The sequence below is a fragment of the Eurypyga helias genome, unplaced genomic scaffold (assembly GCF_000690775.1).
Source record: "Eurypyga helias isolate BGI_N326 unplaced genomic scaffold, ASM69077v1 scaffold13566, whole genome shotgun sequence".
Classification (NCBI taxonomy): Eukaryota; Metazoa; Chordata; class Aves; order Eurypygiformes; family Eurypygidae; genus Eurypyga; species Eurypyga helias.
Window position 1 is genome coordinate 2,244 of NW_010257318.1, and position 18,603 is coordinate 20,846.

The window sequence follows — 18,603 nt, forward strand, 5'->3', positions numbered from 1 at the left end:
CTCGTCTTCTAAGCCTGATTAGTATGAGAAAAGAGCATGGTATCAGGATTTTCTTTTTAATGCTGGCTATTCAGATCAGTAAGGTGAGCTAATGGTGCTAGGAAATGTAGTTCAGACTATAGCGCTGTTTCTGTTCTACTGTACATCAGCTGGTTTAGGCACATTTGAGATCTCTTCTTGGTAGAGAGAAGAGTGAATTAGCAGGGGAGGTTAAGCACTTTGAAAATCTTCTTTTTCTGTCCTGCATGACATTGGGACTGTTTGTCAGTACAGAAGTACTGGTGTAGTCTGTCAGCAAAGCACTGCTAGCATGGATGAAACTCTACTGGCAAAGCTGTATTTTGGTCAAGTCATTCCCAGTAGGGTCAAAATGCTCCCCAAGTTGAAGTGCAGCCTTGTTGGTATAATTACAACCACACCAGGAGCTTCCTAAAGCCCCGAGAGCTCCAGCAGGGATCGCACCTATTTCTACTTCTGGCATCCAACAAGAGTCTGATGGAGACTTTGTCGCATTAAGAACCTCCTAAGGTAAATTTAAATTCCTTCTTTCGTAGGGCACCTCGATTTAAGGGGTTCCAGCAGCAGGACAGCCAGGAGCTTCTGCACTATCTGTTGGATGCGATGAGGATCGAAGAAACAAAGGTAACATCTTTGTGTGTGCTTTTAAAGAACTTATTGGACTGTATGGTGAATTACTAGTCATTGCTTCAACGTTCTTCATGTTCCCAATGTTTTAAAGAACATCTGTCTGAGAAAAATGACGACTCTTTTGAAAGACGATTTAATTATGTTCATGTTGACAGGTTAAAATTGCTGATTGGAATGAAAGGTTCAGTCAGCAGTAGAAAGAGTACAGTAAGTAAGTAGATTATGTTAACTTTAGAATCATAGAATGGTTAGGGTTGGAAGGGACCTTTAAAGATCATCTTAAAGGAATCTGAATTGTTTGTCTTAAAAAAAATAGAAAAGGATGAAAAAAAATGGACTTCTGGGGAGTCAAGAAAGTCGAAGTAGGACCTCTGATCTAGCTGACAAAGTGCGTTTTAAGGCCGTGGGACAGAAATTAGCAGATCCTAGTTGTGGGTCTACCCACAATTTTCATTGAAATCTAGTTCAACTAAGAAAAAAGGACAAAAATAAAATATTGCAAAGTTTCTTATATCTCTTGAGAGTGTGAAGAACTATTTGGGCCACGAAGATGCTCAGAGCGGCTGGAGTACCTCTCCTGTGATGAAAGGCTGAGAAAATTGGGCTTGTTCAGCCTGGAGAAGAGAAGGCTCCGGGGAGACCTTATTGCAGCCTTCCAGTACCTGAAGGGGCTACAAGGAAGCTGGGGGGGGACTTTTTACAAGGGCCTGTAGTGACAGGACAAGGGGTAACGGGTTTAAATTGAAAGTGGAGAGGTTTAGATTGGATATCAGGAAGAAATTCTTCACAGAGAGGGTGGTGAGGCACTGGAACAGGGTGCCCAAAGAAGCTGTGGATGCCCCATCCCTGGAAGTGTTCAAGGCCAGGCTGGATGAGGCTTTGAGCAACCTGGTCTAGTGGAGGGTGTCCCTGCCCATGGCAGGGGGGTTGGAACTACATGGACTTTAAGTGCACTTCCAACCCAAACCATTCTGTGATTCTATGATTCTATGATTTATTTCATAAATAAGTTTCTGCTTTTCATTATGTAAAATCTACATTTAAGTATGCTAAGTATATCGGCAGTTGTATTGTATTAAAAATGGCCCTGTGTGGGGTTTTTTTTGTTTATCTTCATAGAATCATAGAATGGTTTGGGTTGGAAGGGATGTTAAAGGCGATCTAGTTCGAAACCCTCTGCCATTTCCTTCGTTATTTCTGCCTCCTGCATTGTTGAATGCAAGAAAGTGTGGGTTTGCTTGCTTGAACTATTTTGACCGTATCAGATTTCATCTGCCTGACTTAGTCTTGTGCCCTTTTTTTCAGATATTTTGGTAAATTGCATTTTCTAAGCCTGGTCAAAAGGATGGCCTTAAATCTCATCCTGACCGGCATATGCCTCTTCCCTCCATTTAGTAACGCGATGAATGTCGTGATCTTGAGCTGAATTATCTTACAGATAAGATCTAAGGCTGTGTCTGAGCACAGTTCCTGGCACGAGAATAGAGCTGAACCCATCCTACCAGAACACTAATATATATTGGTCTTGTCAGCAGGGTACTGATCATAAACAGAACTGTACTGCGGAGAGAAACAGCTAAACCTTGACCTTGTCACGCTTAGAAAGTTAGGCGTTGAACAGGGCACGCAACAGACAGACAGAAAACAGTTGTCATGCTTTTGCAGTAAAGGGACACTTCATTATTTTGTTTGTTCATTTTCATGTAATAAAAGGTGGAAACCATATTTTCTTCGCGAAGCAGGATTATTGCACTAAGCTGCTTCTCCAGTGGCTGATAGCGCTTTCCCCTGAAGTCAGTCTCCTGTTTCACCAGTGACCATGCCATCATTACGATAATCTGCATTTGTATTTGCCTTTTGAAGCGTTTATTAGTAGAGAGCAGTGACAGCTACAGTAGCTGCCACAACGAGAGCAGTGGAAGATGGCGGCCCCACCACCCGCCCTGCCCTGCAGTTACACCCCTCTGCTGCCCTGATGGTGCATTACTACAAACACGTCTTCATCGCCTCGGGCTGTGCCATCAGGGACAGTACTAGACTATTTTAAAATTATTTTATTCAGTTATCCCGTGTTTTGGGTCTGTAGATGTTGTGACAAACAGCAAAGGTCAGGCTCATGGTGAGTGCCGTGCCAGCCGGACACAGGCCGGCCTAGCAGCTGCCCACATGGCCTGCCCACCATGGCCTGCAGCAGCTTGTCTGCCGCCGGCGTCCTGTCGCAGGGGTACGGCACCAGCGTTTCTCTTCCACGTCGCTTTTAAACTTCACTCTCGGAAGAGGGACCAGCACTGTGGAAAGGGCAGCCAGCTGCTTTGGCATCCACCTGCAGGAGAGATGAACGCGGCCATCGCTGCTTCCCTATCGCTTCCGGGGTCAGTTGTTTTTAAACACTAAGAGTTATGATGCGAAATACATGCGGTATGTAACATGGCATTAGTTACAGGCGCTAACAAAAAATTGCGTTCCACTTTTGCCTCTTCTCTGTGGTTTTGTGTCTCATACAAAGGCTGACATCGGTGTTGGACTTCTTCCTATCCATGTTATAAAAAGTTCGAAAGCACGAATGTACGCAAGTGGATTTTTTAAGGGAAAAGCTTGTCGATACTACAATAAAGATGACATCGCGTCTGCCGTTTCCAGCAATGTGGGCCGGAGATGGTTTCACACCGGGGCCTGAAGTGGCTGAACCCTGCTGCTAATTGATTAATGTCTGCTGCCATTGTCCGCAGCACCCTGCCCATTCAAAGACTATGTCTTTCTTTGACCTAAATAAATGGTTCAACGAGCTAATCCCAACAAAAGGGTTGCTTATGGCCCTAAACCCATTTATGGTGCTCAACTTCATGAATTACCTATTGATTAGTCCTTTTAGTATATTGTTGGCTTTAAGATGAACAAAGCTGAGCTCGGGGCAGCGGGAGTTAATTCATAAGCCAGGTCACACACTCCTAAGGTAGGAGCATGACTTGGTCTGATGGGTGCCTGAACTGGAAACCGAACCTCCAACGCTGTCTGTCATCCTAACACTTTCGTAATATATGACTTGAAAGCGCACTTTGCTGCCTGCAGCAAGAGCTATTTATTATTTTTTTTCCTGTCAGGACACGGGATTTGAGTAACTTGCAGGAGGCTTGGTATCGCCATTTCTCCCTAGAATGGTACTTTGCTCTCAGTGCGACTTCAGTGACACATTTAATTGTAAATGTCATTTGCACTCTGACACAGGAGACTTGTACATGTTGCTAGAGTTTGTGGATTAGAGAGCGAGTCCATTTGCCAGGAAAAAGAGAAGCATGGGTCATGCACGGTACAGTGGTCCTTGGTTGTAGACCTGATTCATCCTCCCTCTCCACAGCGTGCCAGAGGTTGGGCTGAGTGGTCTTTTGTACCAGCCTCTGCAGCCCTGCTGCCACGGTACACGTCTTGGGAATACATCATCTCCTTATCCCAAGGCAGCTGAGAAATATGGCGGGGGGAAGCATCCCCCCGCCCTGAGGTGCAGCTACAGCTCACTTGTGTGTATCTCCTTTTTTCTGATTCTCCTATCAAAAACGTAGTTTTCAGGAATTTTTGAGAAAATGTTGATGATGTTTATGTCAGTTCATAAAATGTTTTGTCTCTCTCCTAAGGTTTTCTAAGACTGAAATGTGCAGTGCTAGAAAGTAAATGGAAGTAATACAAATACTGCCCCAAACAATACTTAACTGCCTTCAAGTATTCTGTATCCTAGTCAATCAGTTGATTCTTCAGTATGAAGTATGATTCTTCCCAACAGTGGAAAAAATGGAAAGTATTTGTTCACTGGAAATCTTACAGTTTCTCGATAAGCTCTCGAGCGCCCTGCAATGGCCCCTTTTTAAGGGGAGGCAGTTTTTGGATGGTTACCTGCTGCAGTTAAGTGCCTGTAGCTTTGACACCCTGAAGAACAACAGTGGGTTTAAAATATTAAATTATGCTTATTTCATGGGAATAAGAGTAGATGCAATCTAATCGTGTATTAATAGTTTTAATATTGTTTACAATTAAAATATTTGCTGAATGTTTTGTTTGTTTTCTTAATTATAGCGCATACAAACTGGTATCTTAAAAGCATTTAATAATCCAACTACTAAAACGGCAGATGAAGAAACTAGAAGAAAAGTCAAAGGTATGCAGCTCTTTACTGAATACTTTAAAATAATGCCAAAGTTTTTAAATACCATTTTCTTCAAAACTGACTACTGCAAAGAGCAATCCCGAAGTACTGTAGTTACACGACTTTTGTTACGTGTTATTCTAGTGCCACCTAGTGCGTATCTAACGGATAGAGAGCTTACTATGTGCTGACTTGCATCTTTGTATCCGGGGTAAAGTCTTCCCCTGATTTAATAATGCCTCTTGTACTGATAGGTAGAATTTAATTTTGTTTTCTAAAATAGTTTGCTGCATCTTCAGGTTGATTATGTAGCCATAACTACTGTATCACTCAGAGAGGCCACTTTCCATAAATAAACATGTTTTTTCCAAACAAGGTTTTTAATTATTTTTTGTGTGTGTGTTCATGCAAAAGTCCTAATCTGGGGGATTTTGTTTTAATTAAAGTCTTAATAATGATTAAGCTGCTTTGAAAGTCACCCTTCCCAAATCTGCAACCGTTAAGGCATAAAGATGTATTAGAACATTTTGTCTCATTTCTAGAGTTTTACAGTTTCAAAAGCCATTTAGAAAGGGTAACAACCTGTCTGCAACCCTAATTTCTATATCAAGGCAATACAATATTATGTATTCAAAAGAATTCAGAGATTTTATTTAAAAGGCTGCTTCTTGAGAGATACAGTATTATTACTGTTACAGTAGGTGGGAAAGGGAAGTACAAAAGGGAATCGTATCACTAAAATATTTTTAAATGTTGAGATAATACAAGATATGATGTATTAGTTATTGTACTATATTGAAAACGTTTTTATTATGTTTTAACTTGTGCTTTTGCCGTAAATCTTAGAAAGAATTTTGTTGTACTTATAGTGTGGTATTGGATCTGTTATTTTTCACATTTAAAAAAAGGCAATGTTTTTTCAGCATATGGAAGAGAGGGTGTGAAGATGAACTTCATAGATAGGATCTTTGTTGGTGAATTGACTAGCACTGTCATGTGTGAGGAATGTGAAAATGTAGGTATTCTGGAATTTGGTTTGATGTGGAATAGATCACATACTGGTTGGATTATGTTGTCTTGAAAGTATAAAATTGTATTGCCAATTTTATACTTGTTTGTTTGTTTGTAAGAACAAGACTTTATTGAAAGTTTCTCATTTAAAATGATTTATTCCTTCTTTAAAGCATTATCCTCCCAAACCTAAGAAGAGGGGTCCTTTGAATTCAGAAAGGATTCAAGAACTGGGCTTGATTTTTCTTCTAACTTAAGGCTGGAGATTCTAAATTTTATAATCATCTGCATTACACCCCAGTTTTATTGGATATTTTTAAAACACCCACCTGTCTTAAAACGTAAATCCTCCTGCCTACTCTTCTGGGATATACCTGAAAATTGGGAATGAATTACTTTGACTTAGCATGAGTGGGGAAATGCTAAAATTACTTTTTTGTTTCTTGAAGTATTTTTGATAATTAACATAATAACTCTAATGAACAGCATATTCCTTTCATAATTAATATTACTGACATTTCATCATAAATGCTTTCCATGATCCTTATAATTTTCTTTAACTTTGGAAGAGAAAAAATCTTATTTGCATGACTTCTCTACTTGAATGTTACATCTGTGTTTGGTTTAAAACATTATGTTTCATATTATAGAGATTAAGTAAATCAATCAGTCTGAATAATTAAGCACAGTCCTGCAGGGCCAGGTAAACTTCCCCGTGTGTGATGTGCAGATTACACTTCAATGTGCTACTAGTACCAATGAAGAACTTCGGCTCTGTACAAAATAGAGGTTGTATGTCATTTATTTTTGCTGGATTCTGGTATTCTGCCTGCACAGGACTCGGGACTTGGCTAGCTGTAGCCCTTTGGGGAATAGTTTAGCTATGGCTTTCCTTTGCTGCATTGGCAAAGAGACTTTTGCCTAATGTTCGTTCATACAAACTGACTCTTTAGAGGAAGCCCTGTTTGGACATTGCTCATCAGGCAGTCTGTCCTCGTAGTTACGATAGGTGTGATCTCATTTATTGCTTTACCGGAACCTAAACCATGCTGAATCCCTTGCACAGCAGGTAAAAACAAGTCTGCGGTCCATATCAAATGTTGCAGGTGGAAGATAGGGGCACAAATACAAGAGAAGGGCAGCGGTGACAGTAACTGAGGGCGTGACTGTGTTCAGGAACTCACCTGTACAACATGTTTTTTATATTTTTTAAGGCCTTGGTTTCTGCAGTCTTTCCAGAGGTAAGATAAGTCAGTTTCGGAAGGAATTTGAGAACGGCAAGGGAGAGCACTGAAGGAACAGGCTTGGAGGGAATGTTCTAGCCATAAAGGCAGATGGGAAGTGCTGAGAGAATGTCTTTAGGTATGATTTGCCAGATATTTCCAGTTTCAGCTTAGATTTTATATGGTTTATAGGTGGCAAAATAAAACTCCAGTAAAGAAAGTAAGTGTTGGGTTTTTTTCCCAATCCCCTTTTCCCCAGTAATTGGATTTATTTTAACTATTACTAGCATGTGGTATGGTGTAAACAGTTCTAAGTAACCAGTAAGCCTGACTTAATCTTTTCTGAGACCATCAGGTTAGAACCTGTCCTCTAACTGTCATTAACCAGTCCTTGCTGCGTAACAGTGTACGAGGTCAAACGCCTGCGCAAAAGTGTCCGGGATCAGGAAACCCTAAAAGTTAGCTTTCTGCAGAATGGTACCACCTAGAAGGCCCACATGACTTGAAAATCTGTCTGGAGCTCAGAGAAACTGAGCACCATGCTGCTTCTAGGACCAGTTTGTGTCCAGATGAATAGCCTTGCCCTTTACATCTCTCTGCTGAAGTTTTGTGCAGTTAGAACGAAAATCGAAGCTAACTCAAAAAAAAAAAAAAAAAGAAAAGAAAAAATGTTTTTGGGAAGTTCTTCATTGTAGTTTGATGCATCTTGTAACTAATTAGCTTTTTGTATAGCTTCTGATAGTAATTTAATTTAAAATGGGAGTTATGTGCTAAACCCATATATTGGTATTTGCATTTAATATGCATTTTCTCTTTTTCTTCAAGATTTCAACAGTAAAAGAACCTTTCATTGATCTTTCACTTCCTATAATAGAGGAGAGGGTAAGAAACAGAATGTGTAATAAATAACTATTGCATCCAGTGGATTGATTTTACATACCTTTATGAGGATGATTATGTATATACACCGTTCTGATTTCAAGCCTAAAAATCTATGCTTGCCCATAAATACATGTGCTGTCATACCGTGTGCTCATTACATGATTTTATGTGTATGCAGGTATATATAGAGACATACAGTGTTGTGGTTTAGCCCCGTTCAGCAGTCAGACACCATACAGCCTCCCCGGTGGGATGGGAGGGAGAATCGGAGGAGAAGAATAAGAGAACTCGTGGGTTGAGATAAGAACACTTTAATAATTAAAAATAAATGAAATAAAATTAAATACAATAATAATGCTAATAATACTAAAGTTGTAATAAAAATACTACTACTACTAATTATCATAATATGTAATGAAAAGGAAAACAGCAAATGGAAAAAAAACCCAAATGGTACAACCACTGACCAGTGCCCAGCCAGTCCCTGAGCAGCAAGAGAGCCAGAGAGAGAGTGAAAGAGACCGTGAGAGCCTGAGCGCACCCTGAGATAGCTCCCCACCAACACATCCCAACTTATATACTGAGCATGATGCCTTATGGCATGAGATGTCCCTGTGGTCAGTTTGGATCAGCTGTCCTTGCTGTGTCCCCTCCCAGCTTCTTGTAGAGAAGCAGCTGGGAACACAGGTGCAGTATCAGAAACTGTAGAAGTCCTTGGCTTGATGTAAACCTGGCTTGGCAACAACTAAAAACATCTGGTTTATCAACATTCTTCTCAGCACAAATTCAAAATACAGCCTCATACTAGCTGCTGTGAGGAAAATTAACTCTGTGCCAACCAAAACCAGCACGCTAAGTACACATATGTTTAAATTAGTCCACACTTTGAACAAATGATCATTGTAATTTATGGTGTTGGTAGGTCTAAGACAGGTTTAATTTAGTAGTATTTTTAGTATATACTCATATAAGTAGAATGCTTATTGACTTTTTTCCTAGGTCCAGAAAGTTAGATTCTAGCCTGTTGGTTTGCATCTAGAGAAGTGAGTCCCTTTGGACTGAAGTGTACCTATGGGATGAGACTGTAAAAATAGATAGACTTTGAAAGTATTTATGCTGGCGCTTTTGGCATAAATATGCACAGAATGCCTCCAGTAGCTGCAGAGGAACTGTGTTCCTTTGAAAGCACCTACTCTGGTTTTGCAGGACTTGGGGTTTTCGTTTGGGAGAGGGGGAATGGGTTGGGAGCGTTTTTTCCCCCACCCTGCATATACTCATGTACATTTAAAGGTGAGTATTTAATGTAATATTTAACCCTGTATAGAATGTACTTGTCTCCAAACACGTGATGAGGGATGTTGACATCATAAGGTGGTAGGCGACACCAGAGACTGACTTTTGGGGAGCTGTGTCCCCTTTGGTAAATTCACATCTCGTACAGCTACGCATGTGCTTATACAGTACTAGAACAGATTACTTGGTATGAATTCTGCACAGGAATTTTGTGTCATTCCTGTTTCTTCTGGCTCTCAGTTGATCCTTCAAAAATGTTGACAGTGAGTTTATGATAAATAAAATAAGAAAGTAGTCTTATACCACAACTGGGGGGCCAGTTAATTGGATTTATGTAGGTTACTGTTTTCTGAAGTAAAGGAAGAATCCCCACCTGCATTCATCTTTTCTGTAGGTTGCAAAGGAATACGCAATTGGCACACTTCCTTTCCTAATTTCCTGTCTGATTTCTTAGGTTGCAAAACCTGTGCCTTTGGGAAGAACAGGTAAAGGTAAAAGTGTACAAGAGGCAGATCTTGGTCAGTATAACTGTTCTTCTATCACTTCCCTGAATAATCAACCCAAAATTGTCAAGAAACACGCTTTAACAAAAGATAAGGTAAGAACTTAAATACTTGCACTAACCAGTCATCTTGAGTTTATTCTGAAGTTTCGAGGCTTACAGGGGTGGGAATTTGATGCCTGTCAGTGTTTGGGGTTTTTTTCTATATGTGTAGGCATTGGATACGCATTTTTGTATACGCATTCAGGCATTGGAACAGGCTGCCCAGGGAAGTGGTGGAGTCACTATCCCTGCAGGTGTTCGAGGAACATACAGATGTGGCGCTTGAGGACATGGTCTAGTGGTTGTGGTAGTGTTGGGTTGGTGGTTGGACTGGATGATTTTATAGGTCTTTTCCAACCTTAGTGATCCTGTCATAGTTGACACAGTTTTGTTTTAAAATAGTTTGGACATTATTAGAAGTGTCGGAAATGACAGTCATTGGGAACCATTTGTTTTTCAGTTACTTTGTAAGTGGGAAAAAAATAGTCTGCAGGTTAGTTTCAGTTCCCGTGGCTTTTGGTCTAGTGGAAGGTGTCCCTGCCCATGGCAGCGGGGTTGGAATTGGATGGTCTTTAAGGTCCCTTCCAACCCAAACCATTCTGTGGTACTATGATTCTTTCACCTCTTGTCTGAGTGAGCCCTACTGGAAGGGTCTGTGGACTGTTGGAGACTGTAAATACTTTCCTGAAACAGGTCCTAACACACTATGTATGTGTGAAGAAAAAATATAACAGAATAACCATATAAAAAACTGCTAGGGGAAGAGAATGAGACAGAAGTAGCAAAAGGTCATGTGGAGAAACCAAGAATGGAAAGAAGGCAGCACAGACACTGATAGTTAGAAAAGGCCTACAACTCAAACTGGCATCACTAGAACTTTGATCCAACTCTAATCAAGGAAAAATTAAAGGAGAAGGAAAGTTTCTCACTTCTTTTTGAAAGAAGCCAAACAAATGAGAGAAAAGAATCATGAACACTTATAAATCATGTAAAATTATGGCAGCTTTAAGTTTTTGGGGTTTGTTTGGTTGGTTTGTTTGGGTTTTTTTTTTCAAATCTATAGGAGTAGTTTTCTGTGACAGCAAAGTTGGGTTTTTTTCCTTCTTGCAATAAAAACATCAAGTTCAGATAATACACAAATTAGCAAACATATGATTAAGGAAGCTTTATTTAATTCTAAGACAAACGCCTACAAGGTGAGTTGAATTTTCTTCCAGAGGTGCTCATCAGCGAATGCCTCTGATGGCAGGCTAGGCCACTAGATTAAACTTGAGAAGCTTTTAGAAGCTTAAGTTAGATTAAGTGAATACCACTTCAAACATGCCATCCACCGCTGTCACAAAGTGAACGTGATTAGTTGTGTAAGTATCGATCTCACAGTGAGTATAATGCTCTTAGCTGACTGGGGTGTAGGTTTCTAATCCTTCATCGGTTTAAAAAGGTCTTACGGAGATCAAGTAGCTTAAACGTGTGAGAGATGGAGAAGATAATAGGTTTAATTTGCTTTGAATTTGTCACGTTTCAAAAGCTACGTCAGATCGCAGATCTGTTTTCTGTTTCTCCCCTGTATTACTGAAATCATAACGCCATCATTTACAGAATCAATTGAACCAGGAGAGACGGCTTGCCAGAAAAGCTTCCTCAAATGAAGAGGAAAGGAGTCCTGTTATCATGCACGAAAAAAGCAAAAAGCTTGAGCCGGCAGGTAGCTCTGGCGTCCTGTACGCCAAAGACACGACCGCGGACTCCGCTGTAAACGGGAGTCAGACGGACGGCAGCGAGAAGGAAGCCAGCCGCTCTGAAAGCAGCTTCGATGCAGACAGCGAAGCCTCAGAAAGCGAAAGTGCTTCTAAGCAAACAGCCTTCAGCCCCTCCAGCAACACGTCTGGTTTGCACGTCAACCACGTGAATGGTAAAACGCCGCGCGGCAAACCAAGTGACGGTAATGAGGAGGTGATTTCCAGCGCCGTCGCCAAACTCAGCCTCTGTGATAACATCAGCGAAGATAAAAAGTCGAGCCGGGGGGATCCCGCATTAGGTTTATCAAATACTTCCGTCTTCTCACTAGACAAATCCCAGCTATCCCAAAACCCTCAGAACGCTTTCCAGACGCTTTCCCAAAGCTACGTAACAAGCTCAAAGGAGTGTTCCGTTCAGTCCTGCCTTTACCAGTTCACTTCTGTGGAACTTCTGATGGGGAACAACAAGCTTTTGTGTGAGAGCTGCACAGAAAGGAAGCAGAAGTATCAGAAGAAAACCAACTCCACAGGTAGTGTGTGTGTGCTTATATCTGTCTGCACACTGGACAAAATTGCCTGTCAAAACCCGTGCTGGCTGCTCTTCCATTGCTCCAGCACGGGCCCCCCGCCTTGTGCCCAAAGAGGAAATGTCTCCTCAAGCAGAACTTGGCTTGTGACAACTTAAAATTTCATCCTGTGAAAGCAAAAAGACTAAATTTTACATTAGAATGTAATCATAGATGTAAATTTAGGATTTGGTTTGCGTCTTTATTACTGCTGTTTCTGTTCTTTACAATCCGAGAAGCTTTGAAATAAATGCTGTAATATTCAGCTCTCACAGGTGGAAGACACACAGGGAAGTCATGTAAATAAGTATGTAAGAGGGCCAAAAAAGATGCTCGTAATGAGAGGAAAAACAGTCTTACAGAGATTTTTACGAATGGAGATGAAAGAGAACTACCTTCTCCTGACAGTGTTTTCCTCCATGTTTGTATGGCCCAAGCAGACCATCAGGGTTCACTGAGTAAGAAAACCAATTTAAATACAATTTAAAAGGACTGGAGAATTTATTTTCATGTTAGTAATTCAGAAAGATAAAAAAAAATTAAGCTCTTCTGATTACTTGTAAATAAAATATAAAGGGAAGCCTTACAGTAACAATTGTTTGCTGTGCTTTCCAGGTATCTGGAGAGAGAAAAGTTAAGTAGGAGTTAATTCAGAAAAAATAATTTAAAAAAAAGTATTTTATAATAATTCATTTGTCACTACTGGACTGAGAAAAAGTGCTATATCAGTAATACTTTGCTTCCATGGGAAAACAGTGAAAAAAGGAAAGGGAAAATCAGTTCATAATTAATCATTTTTTTCCTTCTAAAACAAAAACTAAGAGTCACCTACTTTTACTTAAAATGCTCTATTCTACCTCAAATGAAATATTTTCCTTTGGACTTGTTTATGACCAGTAAATTAAAGAATTACTCAACGAACAAAATACTTTTAAGTGTAGACCGAGCCACTGAGCTGTTTTTGGTGAGAGCCCCAGATTCAGTTCCCTCTGCATCCCAGGGGGATTGGAGCCCACATTTCCTAGTGCTGCATGCAGAAGCCAGCAGGTTACCAGGCATCCTGGAGCAGACACCACCCTCAGGCCTTCCTCTTAAATAAGCACAAAGAGCTGAAGAATGTCACATTCATCTCTCCTCTTAGCGGTTAGGACATCAGCGTAGATGAAGAGACCTGTGCCCTCCCGTTCTTGTTCCAGTGATCATCCCTCTGAGGTGAAACGGTTTAAACAGGGAAGTGGGGTGCTCTAGTAACAGGCAGTGTAGGTATCTCGGCCTAGGTAGCGTGCACGCTTCCAGCTTTGATGGGATTTGCGCAGGACGGGTTAAAATTACGCTCCAGTTTTGCAGATGATGTTTATTAAACCCAAGAAAAGGGAGAAAATATTTTTCTGTAACTCCACAAGATTTCCCTTGGATTTTCTACTACAAAATCCTGGCAGCGTAGATCTGTTCAGTCAGATGTTTAAAAAAAATACGTCAGTACTGCGTGACTGCCTCACGTTACGAATTATTTTTATATTCATAAATGCAGAAAAGAAAATGGACGGTGTCTACACAAATGCTCGGAAACAGCTGCTGATTTCTTCGGTCCCTGCTATTCTTATTCTCCATCTGAAAAGATTCCACCAGGTAAAAGGCCAAAACCATCTTCCCTATTCCTCTGCCTCCCTGGTGGACAAGCAGTTCTCCAAGTGTCATCATGCATACTGGTATTTGCTTTTTATATGGAGAACTGGTAGAACCTCTATTTGAAACATGCTTATGGGTTTTCTTGGCTGTCTAATAGCTTCAGAGAGCCTTGAGCCAGTATCCAGGGAAACCTCTTACGTGTCCATCGTGCTTATGTGTAGCAGGCACTGAAAACGTAACAAGGAGTGTTTAAGTCAGCTACAATATTGTGCTTGGGGTTGGTTTATTTTAATAGTATAGTCATACACCTTAGCTTTAAAAAGCTTCATACTAAAAATATTTATCATACAGTCTTTTTTTTTTTTTCCCCCTTTCCTTTTGAAGGCTGGTTTGAGTCTACGGAAAGTAAATAGGCACGTGGATTTCCCACTGATTTTAGACTTGGCACCGTTCTGTTCCGCATCTTGTAAGGTACGCATTTCAAATTGTAAATCTTTATTTTTGTCGTACTTCAGCTGTTGTCCTGAGCGCAAGCTAAACTGGGATGATGATGATGATGATGACGATGATGACGACTGGCTTCAAGGCCAGGCTGGATGAGGCTTTGAGCAACCTGGTCTAGTGGAAGGTGTCCCTGCCCATGGCAGGGGGGTTGGAACTGGATGATCTTTAAGTGCCCTTCCAACCCAAACCATTCTGTGATTCTATTCCTTCCTTTCCTAGATAAATGATAGAGTAAATGTTTTCAAATAGCATCCCAAAATCAGAATTGTGACTAGTTGAAATTCCATTTATAACAAGAACACCATGGATGTTAACTCGTACTAGTTAAGCTATGGTGCCCCAGTGGTGGTAATCTAACAGCATTAAGGACAAGTATTGCTGCTTCCATGGTAACTAAATTCAATTAGTAGACACTTGAATATTCTTAATAGATGCATTTTGCCATTGGAAATTCTGTAGATGTCTGTTTGCTTCTTTTAAAGTAATCCTGTTGAAAGCTAGTTAAGACAACCTGTAGAATTCACTGTGAAGTAATGTGTCTTTGTTTTCTGTGTTTCTGGGAATGCAGAATGTGACGGATGGTGCCAGAGTGCTGTACAGTCTTTACGGAATAGTGGAGCACAGTGGGTCAATGAGAGGTGGTCATTATGCAGCGTATGTGAAAGTCAGGACATCCTCCAAGAAATTACTAGAGCATATTTCTACCACGAAAAATGTTCTAGGTATGTACAGACAGAGCCTCCTTTCTCTGTGAGTCAGACCAAAAGCAACCACTGGCTGCAGCTTCATATCCTTAAAGGGATTTATGGCAAGTAATTCTTTTAGCTCAGAATATCCTGTTGCTTTTAGGGCCACGTAAATAAATGCTTTTTTATCTGTTACACCCAGTACATGACCTACTTCTGTATTAACCCCACATAGAGCTGAGCGAATAATGGAATTTTGGTTCAGTTATTAAACAGAGAATTGATAGAAAACTCTTCTCTCTTTCTTAGTCAAAATAGTATGTCCAAATGAATAGTTGTGCCCTGTAAAATGTAATTATTTGGCATATTTGAAAATGTTCCTGTACAAGAGCTGCATCCATGACAATTTAAATTAAATTTTCATATATTTCAGAATTTTACCTATCTTAGGATTGAAATTGTTTTAATACTTAAAAATCTGGAATACTTTGGTTTAATGTGAGCAGCAAGAAACTTTTTCATGGAGGATACAAGGTTTGCTGTAGGGTTTCTATCGGTATTTTGAGAACAGCACACTAGTTCTTACTAATATGTTTGGATATGCAGAAAGAAATAAGGAGGATACGAGGTTTGCTTTGTTTCTATCAGTATTTTGAGAACAGCACACTAGTTCTTACTAATATGTTTGGATATGCAGAAAGAAATAAGATTCTGCTCTAGAATCTGTTAGGGGATGTCCTGGTTTAGCTCTGGCCAGCAGAATACCACAAAGCCGCTCTCACAGATCCCCCCTCCCCTCCTTCAGCGGAGGGGGAGAATCATAGGGAAAAAACACCCTAAGGAAGCTTGTAAAATTGAGATCAGAACTATTTACTAATTGAATCTAAATGAATATATACATTGCTTTTTTTTGCATTTCAGGTTTGAAAGAAGCCATGGGAGCATCAGGAGGACAGTGGGTGTATGTGAGTGATGCCCATGTTCAGATGGTTCCCGAATCAAGAGTACTAAATGCACAAGCATATCTACTTTTTTATGAGCGATTATTACTGTAATTCTCAACCATTTAATTTAAAAGATGGTAGTGGTTATTTAGTTTATCTTATTTAAAGCTGCAGCGCTAAGAGTACCTGTAAATATTGTGCCTTGTAGAGAATTTATCATATGTTGACTCTGAAGTTCAGCCAAGCTATTATAAATATCTGAATTGTTCTCTTAAAGTACGCACTTTGCCAAACATATACAATTTAAAATACAGTACTGTTAGAACGTAAGATGACGTCCTGTCCTACTGAGGTCTATGGAAAGTTTCTTCTTGAGTTTAATAATGATAAGCTTTCACCCATAGCCCTAGAACAGTTGAGAATGAAAGCGCTGATAGCGTTAAGTGCCTGGGTTTGCTGGCGTACAGTACTGCTAGAAAGTATTTCACCTTCTGTGGTCTCGTCCAGACCCTTCCCGACAGCGGGTTGGGTGTCAGCTGTTAAGATTTCCGCAAACAAGTACCTGCCAAATTGTGTTGCAGCCACGTGTGGTAACTGGAAAGCACGGTGCTTCCAGAATGGAGTGACAGCAGCTGTCCCTGGGTAATGCTGCAGTGCATTTCCCTGACAGAGCTGGGAATAGATTGGGAGAACATGGGTTCTGCAAGGTGACGGTGAATCCACGGATACGTGGTGCCCTTTCAGCTGTCCCCAGCTGGCACTGGTAGAGCAATGTACATCTGGTTTACTATAAATGTATACGTGGTGTGCATACGTACATCCTCTGACATAGAAATATATACGTGCGTGTGTGTGTAAATATATGCACACCGTAAATCCATCAACATTGTCATTTTACCTACTAGGAAAGAGAATTGCAAATACTTCTGTATTTAGTAAATTTTTCGACTTCACAATTGGGTACAGCATATAGGCTGGTGTATGAATATGTATGGGGTTTAGGTGTATCTGGGTAATTCTGTTACTTTTGGTTCTAAACATGAATTTGTTTATCTGTTCCCGAATACTTTTCTCACAGGAGTAATAAACTATAATTATTTTTGCACTGTGTGTGTGAGTGAGACAGTAAATGATGACTTTTGCCCTCTGATATGTGTCTGGACTTCCCTTTGTCATTGGTGGAGGACAGCAGGTGTCCTGGGGGTAGAACCTGCTCACCTGCTCCCAATCCTGTTTGACTGCCCTGCTGCGAGTTGTTACTTCTTCTGATGGTTGTGCATTTCCATCCCAGAGCAGTAGATACGTTTTAAGGTAAAAATCTGATGACTACTTTGCAGCTATGTGGCAATTAATTTATTTAATAAGCAGTTACTCACATACAAATTACTTCTGTAACAGTTCCATCCTGTCCAACCTGCTTTTTGGTAGACAAAAGACTTTATTTCTGCTTATTTTCATTTATGGAAATTATTTTTTTGGTGAAAAAACCCATGCTATTACTACCTCTACCAGGTGTTGTCCTACCTCCTTGCGCAACTTTCCTATTCCCTAGTTGTGTTTCAGCTCTTCGTCCCGTATGCATTCACTCTTGCGTAAGAAGGTAGCAGAACCTGCCGTAGCTGCGTTGGCTGACACCACGGCCAGCTGCACGCACGCTATGGAAACAGCGACGTGTTTTCAGAGCTTGACTGAAGGGCTCTGAAGTTTGAGGCTCCTTAAAATACCTTGTTACCAAACTTAAGTATCATTTCAGCCTACAGCCTTCATAGAGCTACACCCTATCTCTGTGCTGCCCCCCACCCCGAGAAAGCAGAGCAGCCTGTTTCTCCATGTGGAGTAGCTTAGGAACAGCTTTCTCCTCGACCCATCCTTCTCACACAGGTTTTCTTCATCAGCCTCATCTGTTCTTCAGCTTTTCAGGGTCTCCTTAAGCCTCTGTCTCAATGTCTTTTCTTGCAGTGACCCTTACCCATAACATATCCCACTCTCATCTCTTGCATTCCATGAACTAGCCAAACTCTTACCAGAAAAGCTACTGTAACTAGAATCTTGCCTCCTACCGCCACCCTGCCTCTGCCGACCAGCTGCAGTGCAGGTAGCTGAGGAAAGCCGTGACCCCAGTCACAGGCAGTGCCTTAAAACACTGAGAAAAAAGCAAAGCAAATAGCTCCTCACTCTTTGGTGAGTAAACCTAATTGATGCAAATCAAGTACAAGGGGACAACTGGAACCCCTTACAAAAGTTTCCCCAGAGCAGAGGCATCAACAAAGACGGTTGTATCAGGTAAGGAGTTCGTCCAGATTATAGCCTCCTCAGAAACGTCTTTGTTATCTTCGGATGTATAGATCATTTGTGCTAAATAAGGAAAAAAGTGAGGGGAGGAGATTTGTTACACTAACCTATCTACACCAATACATGCACAGACGTGTTTTATAGAACCACAGACCAGTTTGGGTTGGAAGGGACCTTAAAGACCATCTAGTTCCAACCCCCCTGCCATGGGCAGGGACACCTTCCACTAGACCAGGTTGCTCAAAGCCTCATCCAGCCTGGCCTAGTAGCAGTATCAAACCAAGGTTTGAAAAGGAATAATTTCTTGATGAGAAACTTTAAAATGTATTAGAATGGGAACAAAGAAAGCGTTTGATTGCAACTCTTATGTCAGCAAAAAGTAGCAGATCCAATTGTAATTAAAAAGTGGTAGCATACTTCACAAAACAGCTTCACAACAGCCCTGATTACACAAAAATTTGATATTCCTCAGTTTTCATCAACGGAAAACTTTGTTTGCTGTGCCCT

General features: G+C 40.7%; 1 protein-coding gene across 1 annotated transcript; it reads left to right on the forward strand.

The window, feature by feature from the left end:
• Window positions 1-554: 554 nt before the first annotated feature.
• Window positions 555-16,273, forward strand: USP45 (ubiquitin specific peptidase 45; the record flags this gene model as incomplete). Its single annotated transcript, XM_010153975.1, has 10 exons — window positions 555-642; window positions 4,714-4,795; window positions 5,707-5,798; window positions 7,843-7,899; window positions 9,647-9,790; window positions 11,336-12,005; window positions 13,573-13,670; window positions 14,055-14,141; window positions 14,743-14,896; window positions 15,782-16,273. Coding segments are annotated over 10 exons (1,606 nt in total), but the record flags the coding sequence as incomplete, so codon positions are not given.
• Between the last annotated feature and the right edge of the window lie 2,330 nt (window positions 16,274-18,603).